Below are 22,822 nucleotides of genomic sequence, written 5' to 3' on the forward strand. Positions count from 1 at the left end.
GTAACCAGATCGTTCACACTTACCAAACAAAAATAATTTTTCAAAAGTCTTGATGCTTGAAATAGAGTGTATAACTTTTTTTACTTTCTAATTCCTTCATATTATGCCGACTTTTAAATATTACTTTGTAGTGTTGAAACCTATTGACTTTGACTCCTATAAACACCTGGTCGTTTTCCTGCCATTCTCCTCTGTTCTTTGGTCTATAAAACTATATTCTGGTTTTTGTTAGACCACTGATGCTTCTTTCAACCTGTATGTTTTTTTGTGTGTATAATGTTCTTGGTGCTAAATACACTTCTGATATTCAGGATAACTCTCTACATCTGTGACTATTTGCTTATTTTCTTGAAGTTATGAGACTGTTCCTTTTTTTAATTAAAAATACTCAACTTTACACTAGTGGAGGTGACCACTGAATATAAAGCAACAGTAGTGAAAAATGAACTATTGAGAATGTTGCACACATTACCTGCCCCACCTACACCACCTTTTGGAATCCAGACACTTAGTCTCACTGTTGGTCACTGAAACCCGTACCCAGCCTTTCCCCCCAACCATGGCTGTTTGCACCAGAGGCAGGTGCCTGACCCAGGGGCGACTCATCATTAACTGACCAGTGACCAAAGACTTGTGAGGCTTGTCAAAAAAAAAAAAAAAAAAAAAAAAAAACTGGGCCAATTTTAAATAAGAGTCTAAGGAAATTTCTGGTTGGTGATTGAGTGCTGGAACTGAAAGATCATATAGAGTTAAGGCTGAGGTCACTATGATTGGCATCATGAAGCTAAAACTAAGAGAAAGTTGGTCACTAGGGAGAGAAGGAACAGATATGGGAGGGAGGCATAGAAAGCAAGTGAGAGAAAAGAGTCACTAGCTGCTGGTGTTACCTCAGCCGCTGCCAATTCTGGGGCCTAGTTCTACTTTTCCTTGTGTTTGGGGCATTTATGAACTTCTAAACCCACTTTGTTCCTGAAATAACTTGAAACTAACAGAAAACTCTTTAGACACATCTTCGTGAGGTTTTTTGGTTTTTTTTAATATAGAGAAAGCTTTCTAAAATCATCTGTGGGGAGAGAGGAATAGGCTGCCTACCAAAAAAAAAAAAAAAAGGTTGGCATCAGATTTCTTTGCAATACCAAATGCCAAAAAAGGAAAATAAAGCAATGGAACAATATATACAGCATTTGGAAGCAAATGGAAATATTACCTAAGAATTCTGAAACCAGCCAAACTAGCATTTAATTTATCTGGAATATTTGTATCATTTGGGATTCTTATTATAGTTATTAACAACAAAACCTTCTCTGAAAGACAAAACATTCATTTAAGGAATCTTAGGTAGCTCACAGGAGCTGTATGAGGGCCAGAAAATCAGACTTGGAAACCACAGTGGAAATAATATCCAAACCATACTGTGAGACTGCTTCAAAAAGAACAAGTTGTTGCCCCTAACCTCTGGAACCCTCTGACACCACCCTCCCCATAAATTAAGATTCTGTGCAGCACTTGCTTCCTCACATTGCTCACTTCTGGACTGAAGTCTTGCTTGGGTGGACATGATTGGCAGAAGCTCTGTCACATGCCTGTAGAGTCTGGGAACGCTCGGTTGTTTGGTTTCTCCATTGAGGAAGCAGGATGCATAAGACATGAATTCTCCAAATCTATGAGGGGCATTTCTAAAGCACTGGGAAACCAGAATCCATGACATACCTCTACCATAGTATTCTTGCTGCCCAAGCAATTAAAATAAATGGGAAACTATTAAGGAAATGGTTTGAACAATAAAACCTTTAAACTTGAATAATTGTGTAAATAATTGTGGTTAATCTGATAATGAATCTCATTATGAATGTCCATGTAACTCAAAACTGAAAAGATGAAATGCTTAATAATTTTAATAATCTTAAATTCCAGATTATTCCAACCCAAACTGGGAAATGAGGGAGAGAAGACATAAAAGCATGCTGAATTTCTAATCTTAAGTAGGCAGTGTCAAAAGATACTATTATACTTTTAACTTGGAAAAATAAAAATTCTATTTTTTTATTTACTGGTAACCCCTACGTTAAAAAGAAAGAAAAATTTCCATCCAAATCATTAGTCAAAGATAACTAAGAATAGTTGAACAAGATATCAAAGAATGGAGAGAATGGGAGAGGGAGAATTAGCCACAAAGAAGCATAAAATGACACAGTAATACCAAATAATGAGTGGATTGAGTACATATGGTAAAACAACCACTCTCAGGTTGGAGTCAAGTAAAAAAAAAAAAAATCCTCCAATTATACGCCATTAGTAAAAGACACATTTAAAATGATCCAGAATGGGGACTTCCCTGGTGGCACAGTGGTTAAGAATCCACCTGCCAATGCAGGGGACATGGGTTCAGTCCCTGGTCTGGGAAGATCCCACATGCCATGGAGCAACTAAGCCCATGCACCACAACTACTGAGCCTGCGCTCTAGAGCACGCGAGCCACGACTACTGAGCCCACATGCCACAACTACTGAAGCCCATGCACTCTAGGGCCCGAGTGCCACAACTACTGAGGCCCTGTGCTGCAACTACTGAAGGCTGCACACCTAGAGCCCGTGCTCAACAAGAGAAGCCACTGCAAATGAGAAGCCCGAGCACTGCAACGAGGAGTAGCCCCCACTTGCCACACCTAGAGAAAGCCCGTGCTCAGCAACAAAGACCCAACAAGCCAAAAAAATAAAAATTAAAAAATAAATAAATTAATTTTTAAAATGTTCCAGAATGTATAAAACTAAAAGCACAACTACTTTTGCACAGGCAAATGCAAAGAAAACAGTAAAGGTAAATTTATGTCAAAGTATAATTCTGGATAAAAGACATCAAACATAATGAAAAGAAGGTGAACATCAGTTATGACTTTTTTAAACATCAAATGATAGAGCATCAAGTGTATGAAACAAAATTACAAACACAAAGGGATACTGACAAAAACCATGGAACCAGTAACACTGTCAGTCTTTGACAGATGACTTCGTCTATACAAAACAAAGGAGAGTTATTATTTAAAACCACAACTTCCTTCCAGAAAGTGTGGCTCTTGTTAAGGTAAAATTCTCAAAAGGTCCTTTTCTTTAGCTGAGGACCTTGGTGGGTTTGGGATCTGTAAAGCCAAGCCTGGAGTTTGAGTGGGAGGAGGATTAGAGAAAATCTCATAGGTGTGCTTAAGAGAGGCAAGAACTTGGGGTTCTTGGGGTACCCAGGAATGGGGGTGTTGAGGAACAGAGACAGGAAGATAAAAGGAAAGAGAAGGCAGAAAAAATGGTAAGAAGTCAAGGTCCTATGAAAACCCTGGTGATGCAGCAGGTAATGATTTTAGAAACAGAGACACACTATTTCAGTTGAAATCTAAGTTCTTTGCAAAATCTCTGTTCCAGTAGTAACGGATTCACTTGTTTTTAATTTTCAGAATCTTTTTTTTAACAATTGCAGTTATCTTCACCATCACATTATTAATAATTATTTGAATTCACTTATATAGTAGATATAAGTGTTCACCACTGTTTCCCCTATATAGCATAGAGGAAACACTTTCTTCAAATCTTTATGTTAATATAATTTGGCTTGGCTGGAGCATGTCCTTAAATAGCTTTGTTTTGTTTGTTTTTTTCCCAGAAAAGCTAAGTTGGGAATATACTTTCTAAATCCTTGCTTGTTTAAAATTGTTTTTCTTTTGCCCTCAAAGGATAATTTGGGTCACAACTTCAGTCACAGTTCATTTTCTTCAAAACTCTTAACTTCTAATGTTTACTGTGTCTAAGAAGTTCAACAGTCAGAGTTCTTTTCTCCTATAGATTACTTTTATTTCCTACCTTGGTGTTTTTAGAGTTTTGTTTTTATCCTTGAAATAAAGCAGTTTTACTAGCTTAAGTCCATGTGTGTGTTTGTTTCCACAGCCCTATCTTTTAGTACTGAGTCTTTTCAATCTTGAGTCTTCAGCTCAGTAAATGTTCTCATGTTAGGTCTTTTCAAACCAACCAGATCTACCAAAACAGTGCTCTCCATCAGACACCGGCCGGAATCTTGGTGGTGCCTAAGTAGGGACCATACTGTCAGGAGTTCTTGGTGTCCAGAAGTTGCACTCTATTCCTCTAGAAGTGGAAGCACACCTGTCCTCCACTTTGGTATTTGGTATAACACTTCCCCGTAAGAGTACCAAAGCAGTACTGCTTGTGTTCAAATGCCATAAAGGATTTGTAATGAAACAGGTTCACTAAAAGAAATTTTACTTAGTCTACCCTCCTACACCAAGATATATCAATAGATATGAATCCAACAGAGGCTGGAGATGGAATGTAGACAAATCTTACTCATAAACACCACGTTGTGCTCTGGAATTCCCCCCGTGACAGTTATCCTAGGGCAAATTCTCAGACTTCTGTAGAAACTGGTTTGGTCTGGTCATTGCATGAAGCTCTTTTTACAGGAATCTTGTGCACTTTATAAAGAAGTAAGACATTTATATACATCAGCACCAAACTAATCCACCAAACTAAGACACTACTAGTACAAGGAAGATTTGAGAGACGGGAACCGAGGGGATGGAGCAAAATCAGGGGCTTCCAGTCAGACCAGCTGGGTATTTATGCTCAGCCATCACTAGCGTTGAGTGACAAAAATTACCCAGCCTCGCCGAGACTCAAGCCTTTGGGCAGATTTTTTGTTTTATTTTGTTTTTTCATTTTTAGAAGAAAATACCTATTTTACCTTGTCCGGTTTCTGAATAAACGGCCGCTACGAAAATAGGAATACAGTTGTGTTTAAAGAATAGGATACTCAAACAGTGCTTTGCAATTAACCTAAGGTATGTAAAAATACAGTGAATTTTAGGGTAAAGGTTTTGAAAAGTGTATAGTCAAATTTCTAACATTATACAGCACACTGAAATACAGTGCCAAGTAATTTTGCTAGTTCCATTTTTGCCAAGTTGAAAGCAAGCTGCAGGGCCCAGGAGCGGTTAAAGATTAAACATAAAGGGTATTTTCTTGCCTACTCTAACAACTTGCTCAGAACTCACAGATCACCCGCGGTGTGGAGCCCTACTCTAAGGACGAGAGACGTTAGCACCATCCAAACGCAATGTGAAATTGGCGAAGAAAGCGCGTGAACGCTTAAGCCAACTTTAGTGACAAAGCAAGCGCCCCAAAGGTTAGCTTTGGCGAGATCTTGAGAAGCGAAGGAATTAGTAGCGTTCGTGGACCCTCTCGCGAGAGGTTTCGACGCCACGTCAGAAACTAGAGACCCTGACGCCGAGCGACAGGTGCTGGAACAAACCGACGGTGAAAAGCGGCGGACGCATAGGCGCTTCGGTGGGCAGGACTTCCGCCGGAAACGGGGTGGTCTGGGAAATCTCCGAGCGGAATTCAGGCCCGGTTTTTCTTGCACGTTTGGCCTGGGGGCTCGGTGAAGATGGCTTGCGCCGCTGCGCGGTCCCCGGCCGACCAGGACAGGTGAGTCCGGAGAGACGAAGGGGCTTGCGGCGAGCCCGCGGGTGTTGCGCAGCCTTCCCCAGCCCTGAGGAAGGCTCGCCGGGGGAGCTCAGCCCCAGCCCCGGGCTCCGGGCCTGTCCTCCGGCTTCCGTTCCTCCCTGAGGCCGGCTGCGCCAGGGCTGTTCGCAGGTCCGTAGATCCCAACTTTACCTAGCTCAGTGTTTTACCTGTACGTGAGACAGAGGACTTTGGGTGCTACGTGGACATGACGTTAAGTAATCACAGTGTGAAAAATCTGTTCTTTCAGTTGTTGGTACGTTCGGAAAGGCTCGTTTGAGTTCTTTCAAGCCTTTAATACCTCTGACTCCGTAGTTTCTATATGAGAGCAGGCCCCGCCCTCAGAAGCTTTTGACAGGCACCTGTATCTAACTGAACAGTTACGGCGTTGCTTCCTTCCTCCCTCCCTCCCTCCCTCTAGCAAGTGATGTTTTTTTCCATCTAAGGTAGTAAGTTAAAGTTCACTTTTTAAGTAGAGGGGAGGCAATTTAAAGAAAAAAAAGTTAAGCACATAATAGTATAGGTGTACCGGCAATCCTGATGATGATGCTGCTGATGATGAAAGAAAGAATGAATGAACTTTTGGAAATATTTCTCTAGTGATACAAGCTGGGCTTTTCCTGTGGCAGGTTCATTTGTATCTATCCTGCTTATTTAAATAACAAGAAGACCATAGCGGAGGGTCGGCGAATCCCTATAAGTAAGGTAAGCGGGCTGATACTTCTGTCTTTGAGGGCTGGGGAGGTTGTATTGTCAGGGCCACAAAGGCTTCTTTTACTTTACTGCATTGTTTGGGGCATGAGGAGAACGGCAGCCAACAATTGGGGTGCTTTCGTTAATAATGGTGATGCAGGAGGGCACTGATTCATAACTGAAAGAATTTTTTAAGTGGTTCTTCATGAGCCTGTGTTTGAGAGAAGTTGGGGGTGGAGCATTGTAGGGTTTGCACGTTTTTGTTTTTTTAAACTTAAGGTTATGACACTCTTTCCCTTAATAAAGGAAACCAAAATTATGGCATTGTACAATATGATATACAGAATGCAGCTGAGTTTTTAAACAAGACTTGCAGAAAATTCAGATATGTTGAGTTTTACAGTTTTATGTCCATCATCATCGTCATCGTCGTCTTTTTGAGAGGAGTAAAGTTACTTTAAAATTAATACTTTTTAAAAGTAGGTGTTTATAGTTTTAAAAGAGATGATTTCTCCCTTGTGCCGTTTCAGTAGGAAAACCCGAGTTCTTAGTTGGCCTGGTGGCTTAAGTTTAGAAAGTGCCTAGTGCCAAGTGAAGGGGGTCTTTGTAGCTTTTCATTTTCAAAATTAATGTTATATTCTACTTTTTTAAAGATTAATTTACATTTTGTAATCTGATGATGGATTTAAGGAACTTGGCCTGAAGCAGTACATTATTTTTGTGTTATTTAATATCTCTCATTTTACTGCTTAAATGTGTAGAGGAAAGTCTACTTTGCTGCTACAGGGTAAAAGAGAAGACGCCAAAGCACTGATTCAGAATAACGCGTAACATCAAGCCACATTGACAGAGGCCTCTGGAAGCAAGCTCTCAAGATAATTTGGAGAATGATTGAATTGTTTTTAGCTTTATTGATTTATAGCATACATACGGAAACATACATAAATCTTAAGTGTTTATTTTGATTAAATTTCATAAAATGAGTACGCATGGGTAACCAAGCACCCAAATTTTAAAAAGAAACGTTACCAGCACTCGGGAAGATTCCTTTGTGTCCCTTCCCAGTCTCTGTTCCCTCCACATACACTCACTACAAAGGATGACCCCTGCCCTGACTTCCGATACCATAGATTACTGTTGCTTGTTTCTTATTTTGTTTCAGTGGCATTACACACTATGTACTTTTATGTCTGTCTGATTTCAATGAACATGAAGCTTATGAGGTTTCAGCTTACGAGTGCTTACGCCCTGCATTTGTGAGTGTAGTTTGTTGAATTTCATTGCTCTGTTGTAGGGTTTCCCGACAGCAGCACCACCAGCGTTTTGAGCCAGATGATTCATGGTTGCAGAGGCTGTGCTGTGCTGTGCTATGCTGTGGGGGGTTTAGCGGCATCCTTGGCTTCTACCCACCAGAAACCGGTGCCCTACCCCACCGTAGTTGTGATGATCAAAAATGTCTCCTAGCATTGCTGAATGTCGGGGCAAAATTACCTTGCTGAAAGCCACTGCTCTGTAGTACTGCATTGTGTGTATATACTAAAATCCAGCCTACTATTGATGGATAGTTGGGTTGTTCCTAGTTTGGGGCTATTAAAAATAGTGCTACTGGGAACATTCGTGAGATTGTCTATTTTGTATTTTTCCTCGATACATACCTATAGCAGTGGAATTGCATGGCCATAAAAAATGCATATATTTAACTTTAGTAGATATTGCCAAACAGTTTTCTAAAGTGATTGCATCTGTATTATGTAGACTTCTTGAAAAAAAGACCCTTGTGGCAAAGACAGTTCCTAGCATATATTTATTTAATAGACAGATGTTTCCATCAAAGTGTACCATTAATGACTACAGAATTCTGAGGGCTTCTGGAGGAGCCAGAAAGGGTACTTGGTGATCAGGACACACACTGCTCCTCATTAAGCAATGGAATCTCCATTAGCCATACTAAACTTTGTCTATTCTGAATATAAGGTTGTTATACCTTATAATTTGCTGAGTATGGACACTAAAGAGTAAATACAGAAAGAAAGAAAGGAGGGAGGGAAGAAATGGTTGCATCTGTAATAGTTGTTTAACCAGTATTAACCCTGTGAAGTTTATTCTCTTGGAAGGGAGGTGGATACACAAGTGTGAATCAGTGTGAGTCCCAGGAATTTAAAAATTACAATCGAAACAACTGTACCTAGTAAAAACAAAAAAAGGAAACCTAGGATTTTGGTGTGTGTTTTGATCATAGTATTTGAAATGATTTATACAACAATGTAGCAATATCCACTTAAAGCTGAGCTATTTAGTGTTTTTGTTTTTAACTTTGCAGGCTGTTGAAAATCCTACAGCTACAGAGATTCAAGATGTATGCTCAGCAGTTGGACTTAATGTATTTCTTGAGGTGTGATATGGTTCTTTGTTCACTATGTTCCATATTCATCTCATTGACATAATAACTTTCTTAAAGCCTGTTTTTATTTATTTCTTTATGTTAGAAAAATAAAATGTACTCTAGAGAATGGAATCGTGATCTTCAGTACAGGGGCAGAGTCCGGGTCCAGCTCAAACAGGAAGATGGCAGCCTCTGTCTTGTACAGTTCCCATCACGTAAGCTTTTTTTAATGAATGAATTAAGTTTGGGATCGGTTACTCCTCTACACTGCCAAAAAATGTTCTAAAACTGACCTTTTGACAGGTCAAAAACATAATTTGCATTCTATAGATTAATTTAGAAAAAGGAGTACTGCTGATGCAGAGAGGTAAACAGTGCTTTTAACTTCTTTTAAGTTAAGGACCTTTGAGAATGTGATGAAACCTACTAATCATTTCTCCAAAAAAAAAATCGTTGCGTGAACATTTTATAAACCTATGGAAGTCCCATCATTGTTCCCAGGTTAAGAATGTGAAATTATTAAATGGTCATACATTACTGCTATTTCAGATCCTGGAGACCCTTGGGGTCTGTTATTCATTTCTATCAATAAATTTAAAAAGCCATATTGAGGGCTTCCCTGGTGGCGCAGTGGTTAAGAATCCGCCTGCCAATGCAGGGGACATGGGTTCAAGCCCTGGTCCGGGAAGATCCCACATGCCGTGGAGCAGCTAAGCCCGTGCACCACAACTACTGAGCCTGTGCTCTGGAGCCCACGAGCTACAACTACTGAGCCCACATGCCACAACTACGAAAGCCTGTGCACCTAGAGCCCGCGCTCCGCAACAAGAGAAGCCACCACAACGAGAAGCCCGTGCACTGCAACAAAGAGTAGACCCCACTAACCGCAACTAGAGAAAGCCCACGGGCAGCAACTAAGACCCAACACTGCCAAAAAATAAATAAATAAACTTATTAAATAAAAAAATAAAAAGCCATATTGAGGGAATTCCCTGGCGGTCCAGTGGTTAGGACTCTGTGCTCTCACTGCCAGGGGCCCAGGGTTCAATCCCCCGTCAGGGAACTAAGATTGCACAAGCTGGGTGGGGTAGCCAAAATAAATAAATAAATAATTTTTAAAATTAAAAATAAAAAGCCATATTGAGTGAAAAACGCAAGAGATATGCATAGTGTGGTGCCATTTAGGTATACATTTAAATACAAAATATTACTGTTTATTGATTCATGTATATGCAGTATTGTTTATTGACATATATATAAACACTTTTGAAATGGACTAGAAGAAGACACCAAGTCTTAAGGTAGTAGTTAACCTAATGGCGAGTAGGGGGTGAGGAGTGTGGTCAGGGGTGTGATAGTCAGAGTAGACTGTAGCATTAGCTCTAGTGTTTATTTCTTAAACGAGAACCAAACAAAACAAACTTCAGTATTCCAGTATATTAACTCGGTGTATTGGGAAGATGAGTATTTATTTACATGTAATTCTTTACTTTTCTGAATTTTTTATTTGTAAAAAATATGTTCTAGGTTTTTTAAATGGAGCTGTTAATTTTTTTCTTGACACAATAACCCCAAAGTGACAACTGAATTGTTTTTGATTGAATTAAAATAACTGGTTATTATTCTAACATAATTATTTGTTTATTAATATCTACCAAAACCTGTCAGGATTGGTAGATATTTCTAGAAACTTAAGGGTCTGACTCAGGAATGACAGGTAGTATATTCAGTGTATTTTTTCTTTTCTTTGGCATCTTCCTACACTACTTCTTACAAGTCAAAAGACCAAAAAAAAAAAAAAAAAACAAAACCCATCAGCCTTTTGCTTTGACTAGTTAATAACATAGAAGTAAAAATTACAGTTGAAAAGATGTCGCTTCCTGTTTCCAGTAAGAAAACAGTAAGAAAGTAAAAAACAGAGCTGAGCGGCTGGTGTGTTGAAAGCAGCCACTGGAGCTGGAGGAGGTGGTTGTTGCCCAGAGCAGGGGGCACGTGGGCATAAATCATTTGGGCGTGTGAGTAACATATTTTGTAGCTTAATGATGTGGGCGTTTGCTGTAAGACTGAGAGGGCCTGTGCTTCCTAGCTTAAGTTACAATGATATCCTGACTCTGTTTCCAGCTTGTTATGTTTAGATATATTTTCCTTTGATCTTCAAGTCAATTCCTGGAACCAAGATCAAATTTTTTATTTCAAATAAAGTGTTCTAAATTTTTATTTTGTTCATTTAAATATTTCAGCATTGTTCTTAATATGTTTTCTCCAGGAAAGGTCCCCACTTGAGCAAATCATTGTCTTCATAGTCATTTGATTTTTTCTTTTTAACTTCTTACGTTCTTGATGTGGTGATGATTTCTTAAACTTTATGATCTTCAAGTTAACGACCTTTTATGTCTCATTTCTCAGATTATACACTAAGCCTAACTTCTTGTTCCTAGGTAAGTCAGTAATGTTGTATGCTGCAGAAATGATTCCTAAACTGAAAACAAGGACACAAAAAACAGGAGGTGGTGACCAGAGTCTTCAGCAAGGAGAGGGAAGTAAAAAAGGGAAAGGAAAGAAGAAGAAGTGACCTGGTATGAGAATCAAGGATGTGGTACTACTGTAAGAGACATGAATGGAGGTTTCTCATTTGTATCTGAGAGAAACAGAAGCTTTCTGTTTGCATCATTTAACTGAACTATGAACATTTGTGCCTCCCAGCTTCAGCATCAGAGTTGACAGTGAAATAAATTTACATCAAAAGTATGCATCCAGCTCTGAGGCAGTATAAAAGAAATTTTTTCTTTTTGCCTTTTAATGCAGAGTTTTTGTGAAAGAAAGAATCATATTTTTAAATGGACAGTGGACTCTACCATAAGTTACTTGAAATCCTATATCTGTTTGTCCTCTGTGTAAACATGTTTCAGATAAATGAGTTTAATAAGATTTGAAGTACACATTTTGTTCCTCTTTTAAGTTAATGAAATAAATTTCAAACTGACTTCTGTAGCTTTTGCTTACGAACTAGTTAATGCCAGCAGAGGAGATAAAGAGAATAAAACGGGGAGTGGAAGCGTAGTGTGAGCCTAAAACCAGAAGAAAGTGGTTAAATCCTTTTGGAGGTCTATGAACAGGCAGTCTGTAGATCATATTCTTTTTTTTCTTTTTACTTGGAGTATAGTTGCTTTACACTACTGTGTCAGTTTCTGCTGTACAGCAAAGTGAATCAGCCATACATATACATATATCCCCTCATTTTTGGATTCCTTTCCCATTTAGGTCTCCACAGAGCACCAAGTAGAGTTCCCTGTGCTATACAACAGGATCTCATTAGTTATCTGTTTTACACATAGTAGTGTATATATGTCAATCCCAATCTCCCAGTTCATCCCACCCCCGCTTCCCTCGTCGTATCCCTACGTTTGATCTCTGTGTCTGTGTCTCTCTTTCTGCTTTGCATATAAGATCATCTGTACCATTTTTCTAGATTCCACATACATGCATTAATATATATTTGTTTTTCTGACTTCACTCTGTAGATCATATTCTTCTATTCAGTTATTGTAATTGAATTGTTTAATCAATTACTAGTTTGTTGGCATGTGGAAAGTCCTGGAGTTTAAGCTTTAGATTTGCTTATTGTGTAGACTTAAGAATATTATTTTCATTGGAGTTCTAAAATTACCTGTGCTTTAGCACCTTGACATAAACATTTTTTCAAGAAACTAAATTGGATTGGTGATTCTGACTTTATTCCAAAGCACTGTTCTAAAAGTGGTGATTTTGTGTAAAATTTAAGAGACTCCTTATCCAGCCATATGTTTTTGTCTACTGATCATCTCTTGGGGAACTGCCTTTCCTGACTCCATATGCTTCTGGAAGGGCAGTTAATTACAGGACTGCATCCTGACCACAGGATATGATCCAAGCCAGGCCAATGGATTATTTCTCACGAATATTAAATCTGGAGTAGAAACACAAGTACAGATGGTGATGGGAATTGTTTACAAATTTGAGCTATCCTGATTCCTGTCATCCTGAGGCCTGGTATAGCTCTTCTGTGAATCTTATGAGCTCCCTTATGTCCTTCTTTAAATCCCCATTTCTTCAAGTTTTTATTGCTTGAGATCAAACAATTCCAAGTGATTACAGAATAAATGAAGCCAGACTTCCAGAGCTTTAAAAGGGGTTACCCATCCAGGCTGTATGAGATGATCCATTGGTATGCAGGAAGATGTATTAGAATTGCTAGTTAGGTTTTTTTCTCTCTAATGACTTCTGTTGTTAATACGTTTTATAGTGAACATAATAGTACAGCAGTTTATATACCAGACTTACCAATAAATACAGGGGTGCAAAACATTGAGAGAAGCCCTCTTTGGGGAAGCGTATCACTTAGGAATGTGTTTGGCTGTGTAACAGAAAATGATGAGGGACTTAAGCAGGAATTAAATTTTTTCAAATAACATGAAACCCAAAGGTTATTATTGGTGTTGGTTCAGTTGCTCAGTGATGCCCTCATACCTTTCTACTCCACTATCCATGGCATGTTTCTAACATCCTTACAGTTGTCGCAAGCTTGTAAAAGGGCTGATACCAGACCCGACATTGTATCAGAGTTCCACATCTGTCCCCTTTTAAAAGGAGAGCCAGAGATTTCTCAAAATTCCTCCTGGCCAACTTTCACTTAAGTTTCATTGTCGAGAACTCTGGCACAAAGTGAAATACAGCCTTTCAGGTCCTGATAGAGGCAGCCAAGGAAGTGAGTAGTTGAGAGTGGATACTGGGGCAGTCAACTTAAAAGATTTGTTACAGAAAGATGACTAGAATCTAAAATTCTTCTACTTATGGGGCAATAGGATTGTCAGAAAAGGTTTCACAACTATTGCTGTAACATATTGCTGTTTCTTCATCTTGCTGCAATCAGTGAATAATTAACTTTGCTTCTTTCCCAATCAAGTGAAAAATAGACTCTTCTCTAATGAGCAAAATTGAGCATTTATTCATATGTTGAAATGTCATTTGTATTTATTTCAGTGAATTATGTTCACATCCTTTGCCCTTTTTTTAAGGACTTTATTGTTATCAATATTGTACATAATATAAAGAGCCATCCAGTTTTAATAGTTTCAATTTTAGGCATTAACTTCCATCTGTAGAAGAGGATGATTTCATTTTCCTTCCTTTACCCCCAACACATGCATGCATTTTTCCCATCTTCCCTCCTACCACTGTATTTTATAACTTTAATCACTATTCAGAGTTTACATTATTATTCTATATTCCATTCATAGCTGAACCATGTAGTACCTTTGCTGTTCAAAAGTACGGTCAGGGATCCAGCAGCACTGGGCTCCCCTGGGACCTTGTGAAACATGCAGAACCTCTGGCCCAAGCCCAGAATTCGAATGCATTTAGGAAGATCCCCAGCTCATCTCCAGAAGCACTCTTGAGTATGCTACGATGATTTTTTATTTCTTTGGGGCTAATTTTTTTTCCTTTATTTGCTCAGTTTTCTGAATATTTGTCACTAACTCAGCGATAAACTATCAGTTGTCAAAACGTCCTTACAAATAGTTTGTTCACATCAGATAGTTTATTTTTTTTGTTGTTTTAAATTTATTTTATTTTTATTTTTGGCTGCGTTGGGTCTTCATTGCTGTGTGCGGGCTTTCTCTAGTTGCTGTGAGCAGGGACTACTCTTTGTTGCGGTGAGCAGGCTTCTCATTGCAGAGGCTTCTCGTTGGCGGAGCACGGGCTCTAGGTGCGTGGGCTCAGTAATTGTGGCATGCAGGCTCAGTAGTTGTGGCTCACAGGCTCTAGAGTGCAGGCTCAGTAGTTGGTGGCGCATGGGTTTAGCTGCTCCGTGGCATGTGGGATCTTCCCAGACCAGGGCTCGAACCCATGTCCCCTGCATTGGCAGGCAGATTCTTAACCACTGCACCACCAGGGAAGCCCAAGTAGTTCATTAATTTCATCTTTTTAAAGAAGTCTCTTCTGGAGCCTTTCACCTGGCTCTAATCTCTACTAGTTACCCTTTCCACCCAGTGCACGGCTTCCTCAGGGCTCTCTCTTCCCCATCATTCAGAGTATGACTCGCTTCACCACTTTGCTGTTTCTGGATATCCTGTATTTCTGCATGTTTTGTATTCTTTCTTGAGTTACTTCTTCGTTTTGTGTAGCCCATCTTCAGGATCTTCCTGGGAGAAATGTAAGGGAGGTAAATGTTCTTAGACCTTGCATATCTGAAAGTGTCATCATTCTACCCTCACACTGTTTGGCTGGGTATAGAACTAGAATTGGAAATCATTTTATTTCAGAAGTCTAAGGGCATTGCTTCATGGTCTTCTGTTGTAGCCATTCTAGTTCATGATCTATCATGACTCACATTTTTCTTACTGAAACTCAGATCTTAGTATTCTTAAATATCACAATAGTGTGCTTTGTGTGGGTCTCCTTTTGTCTATTGTACTGGGTACCTAATGGGCCGTTTCAGTATGGAGACTTGTGTGCTTCAGTTCTGGGAGATTTTCTTGAAAATTTCATTGATGATTTTTCTCCCCTTTCTGATCTTGGAATTGCTTTTTTAAAAAAATTAGACCAACAGCTTTATTGAAAGATGAGAACAGAGCCCCTCTTCCCCCAGGGTCCTGGTGGCATCGGCCTCAGACTCTGAGCATCCAGGCATCCTATAGCCGGACAGCTGATCTTGGAATTCCTTATTTAAATATTGGACCTGCTGGGCAAGGCCTAAAATTTTCTTATCTTTTTTCCTTCTTATTTCCATTTCTTTGTCTTTATGTTCTATTTCCTAGAATTTCTCAGCTTTATCTTCCAACCCTTCTATTGAACTTTTCATTTTTCTTGTTATTTTCAACTTCTGTAAGCTCTTTTGTCATCTAAATGTTTCCTTTTTCTAGCATTCTATTCTTATTTCATGGATGTAATTTCTTCTTTCTTAGAGGGTATGGTTTATATCCTTTTACTTCCAAGTCACTTTTTTTTTTAATTGTTTTTATTTAGATCCCTGTCATGTTTAAGTGGCTTTCCTTAATTTTTTTTAAGAGGGAAAGACCAAAAAAGTTGATTGGAAGTTCTGAGCATATAAGAAGGGCTTGCAGACTGTGAGTTTCACTAAAGGGATATCTGCCTGAGACATTTTGGGGGGAAACTTCCAAGATCAGAGGTGTTTTCTCTTAGGCTGATGTGCTTCCCCAGAGAGAAGTCTAAGACGCTTCCAGGAGGATAAAGATCTGGGAGCCGAGTGGGAGAAGGCAGGGTGGGGCTAATGGGTCTCAGCATTTAGTCGCTCAATCCTGTTTTTAATGTGACTTCCCTCCCTTAACTCTGCCTGTGTCCCCTACTCCAAAGATCCTCTTACTATCTCCAGAGGATAAACCTCCAGTCTTTACCTGGATATGAATAGTTCTTCCCTAAACCCTTTTTTTTTTTTTTTTTTAGTTTCCTCCCAACATTAAGATGCTCTTTGCAGTTATTTTGATATTGAGGGTAACTATAATGAAATTTCTGTACCCAAAGAGAGACTAGGTGGGGTAGGCAGAATGGGCCGCTCTCCCTACCACTGGCCACCCCTGCGGAAAAAAAAAAAACAAAAAAACAAAACCACCTGTGAGTATGTTACTTTACATGGCAAAAGGCTTTGCATATGAGATTAAGGATCTTCAGCTGGAGAGAGTATCCTGGATTATCCAGGTGAGCCCAATGTAATCACAAAGGTGCTTATAAAAGGGAAGCAGAGGTCAGAGTACCAGGTAGCCACAAACCGAGGAATGCAGGCAGCAGGTAGAAGCTGAAAGCAGCAAGGAAATGGATTCTCCCCTACAGTCTTCAGAGGTAATGCAGCCCTGCCAATCTCTTGGATGTCTGACCTTCAGAACTGTAAGCTAATACATCCGTGTTGTTTTAAGCCACTGAATTTGTGGTAATATGTTACAGCAACAATAGGAAACTAACACACCAGGTAACTGATGAGCTAAGACAAACTCTCCAGATCTTGGGATTCTCGACCTTACTAGTAGTCTCTACCAGTAGTTCTTGTTGGTGAAAAATTTAATCAGTCGATCTAAGAAAGAATGGGAAAATTTTATTCAAGCCAAATTTGAGGATTGAGCATCCTCAAACCTGGGAAGAGCATCTCAGAAAGCTCTGAGAATTGTTCTGCCCGTTAGAAGTCAAGACACAGTTTATATATGGTTTTTTTCGAGACAGGGCTGTATGTTAAATGATGTGTTTGTACTTGACAGTTTTCATAATCCAGATCTAAGCGCCATCGTGGTGGGTCATGTGAACCTTTACAAGCTCAAAAAGGCCTGTTATCTTTCAAGGAGTTGTCTTGTTGATGCTAGGAGAATGTTGCTATTTATGGTTGAGCAGGTATTCCTGCTGATGGGGGAGCTTTGGTCAATGCATAATGTGGGTACACAATGCACACTGCGGGGAGAGGGGAGACCAAAGGACAGAGAAGAATTTTTATGTTTAAATTTTTCTTGTGTTGCCATAAATACGAATCTTATTTCACATTCTTAACCCTGGCTGCATATTTGAATCACCTGAAGAGTTTTAAAATACTAGCACCTGGGTGTATAGTAGGTTAATGTTAGAATTTCTGGTAGTGGAGGCAGATAGCAGTATTTTTTGAAAGCTGCTCAGATGATTGTAATGCACAGCCCAGGCCTGAAAACCTCTGTATACTAAGTGTAAAGAGAGCATTAATCTAACCCAGTGGCTTTGTGTCCAATTGTGATTCCTGGATCATTAGCATCACCTCGGATCTTGTTGGAAATGCAGATTTTTCAGCCCCACCACAGACTTCCTGAATCAGGAACTTTGGGGATGAGGCCAGCAATCTGTTTTACCAATTCCCGCTCCCGCAACCCCCGCCAAGAAATCCTGATGCACACAAGTTTGAGAACCACTGATTTGACCAAATAACCTCTTTATTTCTCTTAATTCTCTGAGGTGTGTGTTTACAAAGATACTTTATAAGCTAATATTGTAGTAAGCAGCCAGAAAAACTTTTAAATAAGGTCATTCTCAAATATATTTACTTTCTCCTGCTGTATTATATAGAACTGTTATATTTGATGGCTAAGGATGTGAATTGTATCTATTACTCTAAACACCATGATTCTAGACATACAGACATGTAATAAGCAAATGTAGGAGATGAAGCTGACCAAAGTACGCCCTCCAGAAGTAGGTATTTCTAATAAAATCCCAAGTTCTTTTCTTGGTCTCTTAAAAGTACAGAGTGATTTGGAGGCACATATGTGTTTACTACATCAAAATATATTACATGCAATAATAACACCAACTAGTAGTTGTATGTGACTGTGTGTAATACATTATGCCAGTAGAAAGCAGTACAGCTGACAACTACCACAGTCAACTATCCAGTGATAACTTTGCAAACAAACGGCTCTCCAGAGCTGCAGTTCTGCAACTGGATATTCAGTCAACCGCAGATCATGTAGTACTGTAGTATGTATTTATTGAAAAACATCCATATGTAAATGGACGCGTGCAGTTCAAACCTGTGTTATTTCAAAGGTCAAGAGTAGTTTAGGTTTCCTCTACATCTAATGCTAATTACTGGTAGAAACTCTTTTTTTGGTTGGTATGTTTTTAGGGAAAGTCTTTTAAGCCCCATCAAATAAAATGAACTAAAACAGCTCAATGAGATAACGGAATTTTATTTACATCCATTTTCATTTACTATATCACATCTTCAGGATAGGTGGTAACTTACTTAAAGGCTATGCTCATGTTCTTCAGGCTGTAGGTAGAGTAACAGTAATTGTCAACCAGAAGCTCTTAAGTAGGAGAATTGTCGTAGGAATTCTTTGCCTTTACATATCCCCGAAATAGTGTTCATGTATAAACAAATGCTTGTCTTATAGCTAGACACAGGCTCGATTAGTTTTTCAAATACTCTAGCCATGGCAGTATCTTATTTGGGAAAACTAAACTGAGACAGAATTGCTCAACTCATAAGTTCTCCTGTCATTAATATGTACACGTTGACTGCCAAAAACAGTAACTAAAATTTCTTACAGAATGCACTGCAGGATAAAGCTATAGGGATAAAAAAAAAAAAAAAACTGCATTCAGAATTTTCTTAGTATAGTAGTTTTAAAACTGATACTAGCCTGTAAGTAGTTATGAGCAATAGTAACTTGTATGCTCCACCTTGCCTGATACTTTGTATACTAAAAGTTACATATTTTGTATACTAACAGTCTGATTATATATTCTGATTAGCTAGAAGTTGCTAATTTTCATTCTTCTGCCACCAAGAAAAGCATAGTTTATTTATGGGGAAAGGGATTTAAATACTCTTAGAGGTACTTTTTTTAATCTTTAACCTAAGGCTTGATTTTCTTCCAATAACAACTAATTCTGTTTGCTTTCTAAAAGTTTTTTATTTTTTAAGGTATGGTTAATAAGATGCCTTATCATCACATTCCCCCCCCAAAATATTACTATAATACTGGGTGTGATATTATCCATATTATTATAATATTAGGGTGATATTATCCCCTATTTTTGATATCTTTGATATTTCGTTAGAAATGATTTCATGAGACGACATTATGATTTTACCTAATTGTTATCTGAAAGGGAACTAATCATCTTTATTTGCTTTAAGAAATATTTTACAGGCCTGGATATTTAATTTTAGTTTTGTTATGCTTTTGTTTTGGTCAGTTTAGTCTAATTCAGAAGCATCCTAGCAGTGTGGTTGGTGCAAAGCTCAGATTCTGTAGTACAGACAAGTTGTCAAGGTCCCTATAAGCTATGTGGCTAATCAAGCTAGTGACATTAATTTTAACTTTGTGTTCTGTACTTAAACTATGAGGTTGTGTGCAGTTTATCAAAATAAAGCGTAAAGATGAAGGTGTGTAAATGGACTACAAATGATTCTGATTTGTAAACTAGGGAAGCGTCTGGTGTTTGACCTTAAAGGCCAGGGAAAGAAGGTGAAGGCCGTTTGTCTTAACCACTGCCAACTGGATTATGGGTTATATCATACTTCCTTTCTTCTCCGAGAATTGCTCTTAGAGCCTGGTGTCATCATTAGTTTGTAGTAGTTCTACAGAACTGGGAGCTGTGATGAGTGTATGTACATTTCCCCATTTATCACTCAACTGACTGCTTTACAAAGATGTTTTTGTATTCAGCTGCTACAATGTTAGGAAAACCACCAGGCCAGCCTCCAGTTCAGCCTCATTTATCACTTAACTGTTCACTTGAAACATTACTCATGTGTATTAATTTTCCGAAGTATTACTCAGATCACACCAAAACAGTGGAACCTTCAGCCTTTGGCAGGAGCTCCCCATGAGCATTACACACAGTAACATTTCCCTATGCGTGTGTATGCACAAATACATTAAAAACATTTAATACAAAATTGTACATTACATGAAGTAGACCATTATAGAGTATCCTAAAAGTACAGAGAAAATGCATGCAGAGAGAGCCCACTGAAGTACAAAGCCTGTAGGATATATAATTTTAAGTTTATATTTCCTGCAGGATGGTGACATATGTCTTTTCCTACCCAGAGGCAAAATGTACTTTCCAAAAACTTGGACACTGTCCATTGCATTAAATTTAAATGTTCCCTATGTATATAGACAGTAAAAGTAAGCAAAAAAACTTACACATTCCTTTTTTTAATATATCAAAAATGTTTCCAAGGCAACATTATTAAAATGATTATACCACAGTTCCTAATATAACATCAAGCTCTAAAAGGAGGGTACAGAGAGGGCAGAAAGGTTTCATCCCGTCAGTGATTTAGGTGCTCTTCTTTTCCTCGCCCAGTAAATTCACAGCAGCTTTCTTGGCTATTAGGAGGAAAGAAAATTGCATCAGAGCTATTTGCAATGCGGTTCTGTGCCTAATGTAGCTACTAGATTAACAACTTGGATGACTCATGCTCAGATGAGAACATACCGAGGTTTGCGGGCAGGGCTAGGAGAGTTTCCCGGAAATGGACAAGAGACCTCTTCAAGGGCAAATCCTGAGTACTTGAGCAGAGTTACTGAAGATCGTCTGGCCTAGCCCCCTTGTAGTGACTGTCACCTAAGCCGTTGCCCTCTGTCCTCCTTTAAGTATCACAAGTAGAGATTCCTTGAGTGTATAGTGTCCCCTGTACATTCAAGAAATTCTCCTTTGTGTCTGAGCGCTCACCTGTACAATTTCACTGTGTCTCAATCTGATGACAACAGGGTCGGCTGTCTATGCCTTGGTGACAGAAATCAGAGAAAATCATCATTCCCCGAATCAAGAAATGATGGAATACTTATATGCATGTTTATGTTCTATCGTTGTGCCACCATTTCCTTGTATGATGGGAAGAGTTTGCTGTAAGTCTTCAAGTTCGTGGCAGGAAGCTACATTCATCAGGAAAATATTCTTAGATCTGTGGGAGATTAAGCTCCACCTACCCTGCCTAATTACCAAGTTGCTTGAAATGTGCTGTAAGAAGGAGTGCGATATGTGTGATGGGGCAGGGGGGAGTGTTCTGGAAGCCTCCAGGCCTCCTGAGATTCCACAAACTGCAGCTGTTCTTGATGGAGCCCCAAGGGGAATGCCAGCCAAGGAGGCCCCTCCTTGTTCACCAGCTGCCTGACAGCTGCTCTCCCTTCACTCAATTAAAATTGCTGAACAAAGTTTACACAGAAACTGCAGCTTCTCTCTTAACTAGCCTTTTGCAAAAATGTCCTTTTTGGAGAATCCAGAAACTCAGAGAAAAGTCTAAAATGTGTCAGCACCTAAATTCCTCTTAACTTATTTTCATTCTCACACCTCTGTTTAGGAATGTATCAAAGTAAAGTCGGATTTCAGAGTCCTGAGATCTGAGAGAATCAAAGACTAAGAAATGTGGGCAAACTAGACAGAAATGACATCACCAGAGGTTGCTGGTTAGGCTAAGAGCAAGGAGGAACAGTTAAGAAATCTCTTAAAAAGGAACTGGCGATCCCAAAGCAGGAGGATGTGAAGAAACTGTAAAAAACGTTCTGAAGGAGACTGGAGCCACGTGCCCAGGAGCGGGCGTCGGGAGAGAACGGACGGTGAGCGGGGGAGGGGAGAGCACACCACTGCGGGGACACACAGCTGCCGGGGGACCGTCTGGGGGATCTTCCTTCCCCAGGGGCCAGGTCACCTCTTGTCCCCCACTTTCTCATTATTGTAGAACTCTTTTTTTTTTTTAATTCTCTAATTCTATGTTTAAAACTCTTACTGTGCCCTCTGGAATTTAAGTCCCATCATTAGCGAGATCTCCTCTATCATCCATTTCTCTGAATGTTTCCTTTACCTTGTTGCTTTTACAGGAACCTGGCTATCCCCTAAGGACACTGCTTTCTCAAGTGTCGGCTGTTTTTTCCTTCCATGACCCTGGTACTACTGGGTCTGGAGGTCCAGAAAGTGTCCTTTGTTCTTCAGGGCCATGTTCAGAATCTCGTGTCATCAGGTTATCTTTCCCACTAACCCTTCTTTTTCCAGTCCGCTGACCCTTGGGCTGTGCTGCCTCATTTCTTTAAGATTTTAACTCTAAGCTTAATATCACTCTCTAGCACTACTCTTACTTTAATTATCAGTGATTACGATATTCTTCCAGTATCCTGGCCTCTTGGTTCCTCCCCTCCAATAACCTTGACATTCCACCCTACCTGCTCCAGCCTACCTCACGTCCTCACTGTCACAACCCGTAATGGCTGCCCCTCTCCGGTCTCAGCGCCGAGCGTCCCACTCCACCATCACCTCCTATCTTTGCAGCCCGCTCCCTCTATTTTCCTGACTCCGAGTTCTTCTTCCCCCACCACCTGGTTGTATAATCCATCGATTCTATCGCCCCTTTCACTGTTCCTCACTTCGCTTTTGTCCTCACTTCCCTCCTCCGCCATCAAACATGAACCACTCATTAGATCCCCCTTCAGAGCTCCTACTTAACCAAGTCAACCCAGACGCAGCTCTCCATCTATCCCACAGCTGCACCCACACAGCTGGAAATGTGGCTGGAAAAGAAGACACAAGCAGACTACGTGGCCTCACTATAAGTCCAGGAACACAAACCTCCAGTGAGCCTCTAATGCCCCCTGGCGATCACACAACACTGTCCCAGTCCATCCACTCTCCCCTGTCTTACAGCGGCCAGCACATTACAGTCACGTGCACTGGTCACTGTGTCACCTCTGGCTGCGTGTTGCGTGAA

At 39.7% G+C, this 22,822-nt stretch overlaps 2 protein-coding genes across 3 annotated transcripts in view; one reads left to right on the forward strand and one right to left on the reverse strand.

Annotated features, from left to right (window-relative positions):
- Positions 1-5,353: 5,353 nt before the first annotated feature.
- SRP19 (signal recognition particle 19) lies at positions 5,354-12,307 on the forward strand. 2 transcript variants are annotated; one of them, XM_082621913.1, is made up of 5 exons: positions 5,354-5,483; positions 6,149-6,224; positions 8,533-8,604; positions 8,699-8,810; positions 11,034-12,307. In XM_082621913.1, the coding sequence occupies exons 1-5, from the start codon at positions 5,443-5,445 to the stop codon at positions 11,165-11,167; spliced, it is 435 nt and encodes a 144-aa protein (XP_082478039.1). In that variant the 5' UTR covers positions 5,354-5,442; the 3' UTR covers positions 11,168-12,307. The 2 variants fall into 2 exon arrangements, with proteins under 2 accessions (XP_082478039.1, XP_082478040.1); XM_082621914.1 differs by lacking the exon at positions 6,149-6,224.
- A 5,209-nt stretch (positions 12,308-17,516) lies between these two features.
- Positions 17,517-22,822, reverse strand: part of REEP5 (receptor accessory protein 5) — a 43,897-nt gene continuing 38,591 nt past the window's right edge. Inside the window, exon 5 of the mRNA XM_082623122.1 lies at positions 17,517-20,450. Within this exon, the coding sequence (XP_082479248.1) occupies positions 20,401-20,450 (50 nt within the window). The 3' untranslated portion in view covers positions 17,517-20,400. The remainder of the gene's footprint in view (positions 20,451-22,822) is intronic.

Source organism: Mesoplodon mirus (assembly GCF_964341445.2).
Source record: "Mesoplodon mirus genome assembly, chromosome: 5".
Taxonomy (NCBI): Eukaryota; Metazoa; Chordata; class Mammalia; order Artiodactyla; family Ziphiidae; genus Mesoplodon; species Mesoplodon mirus.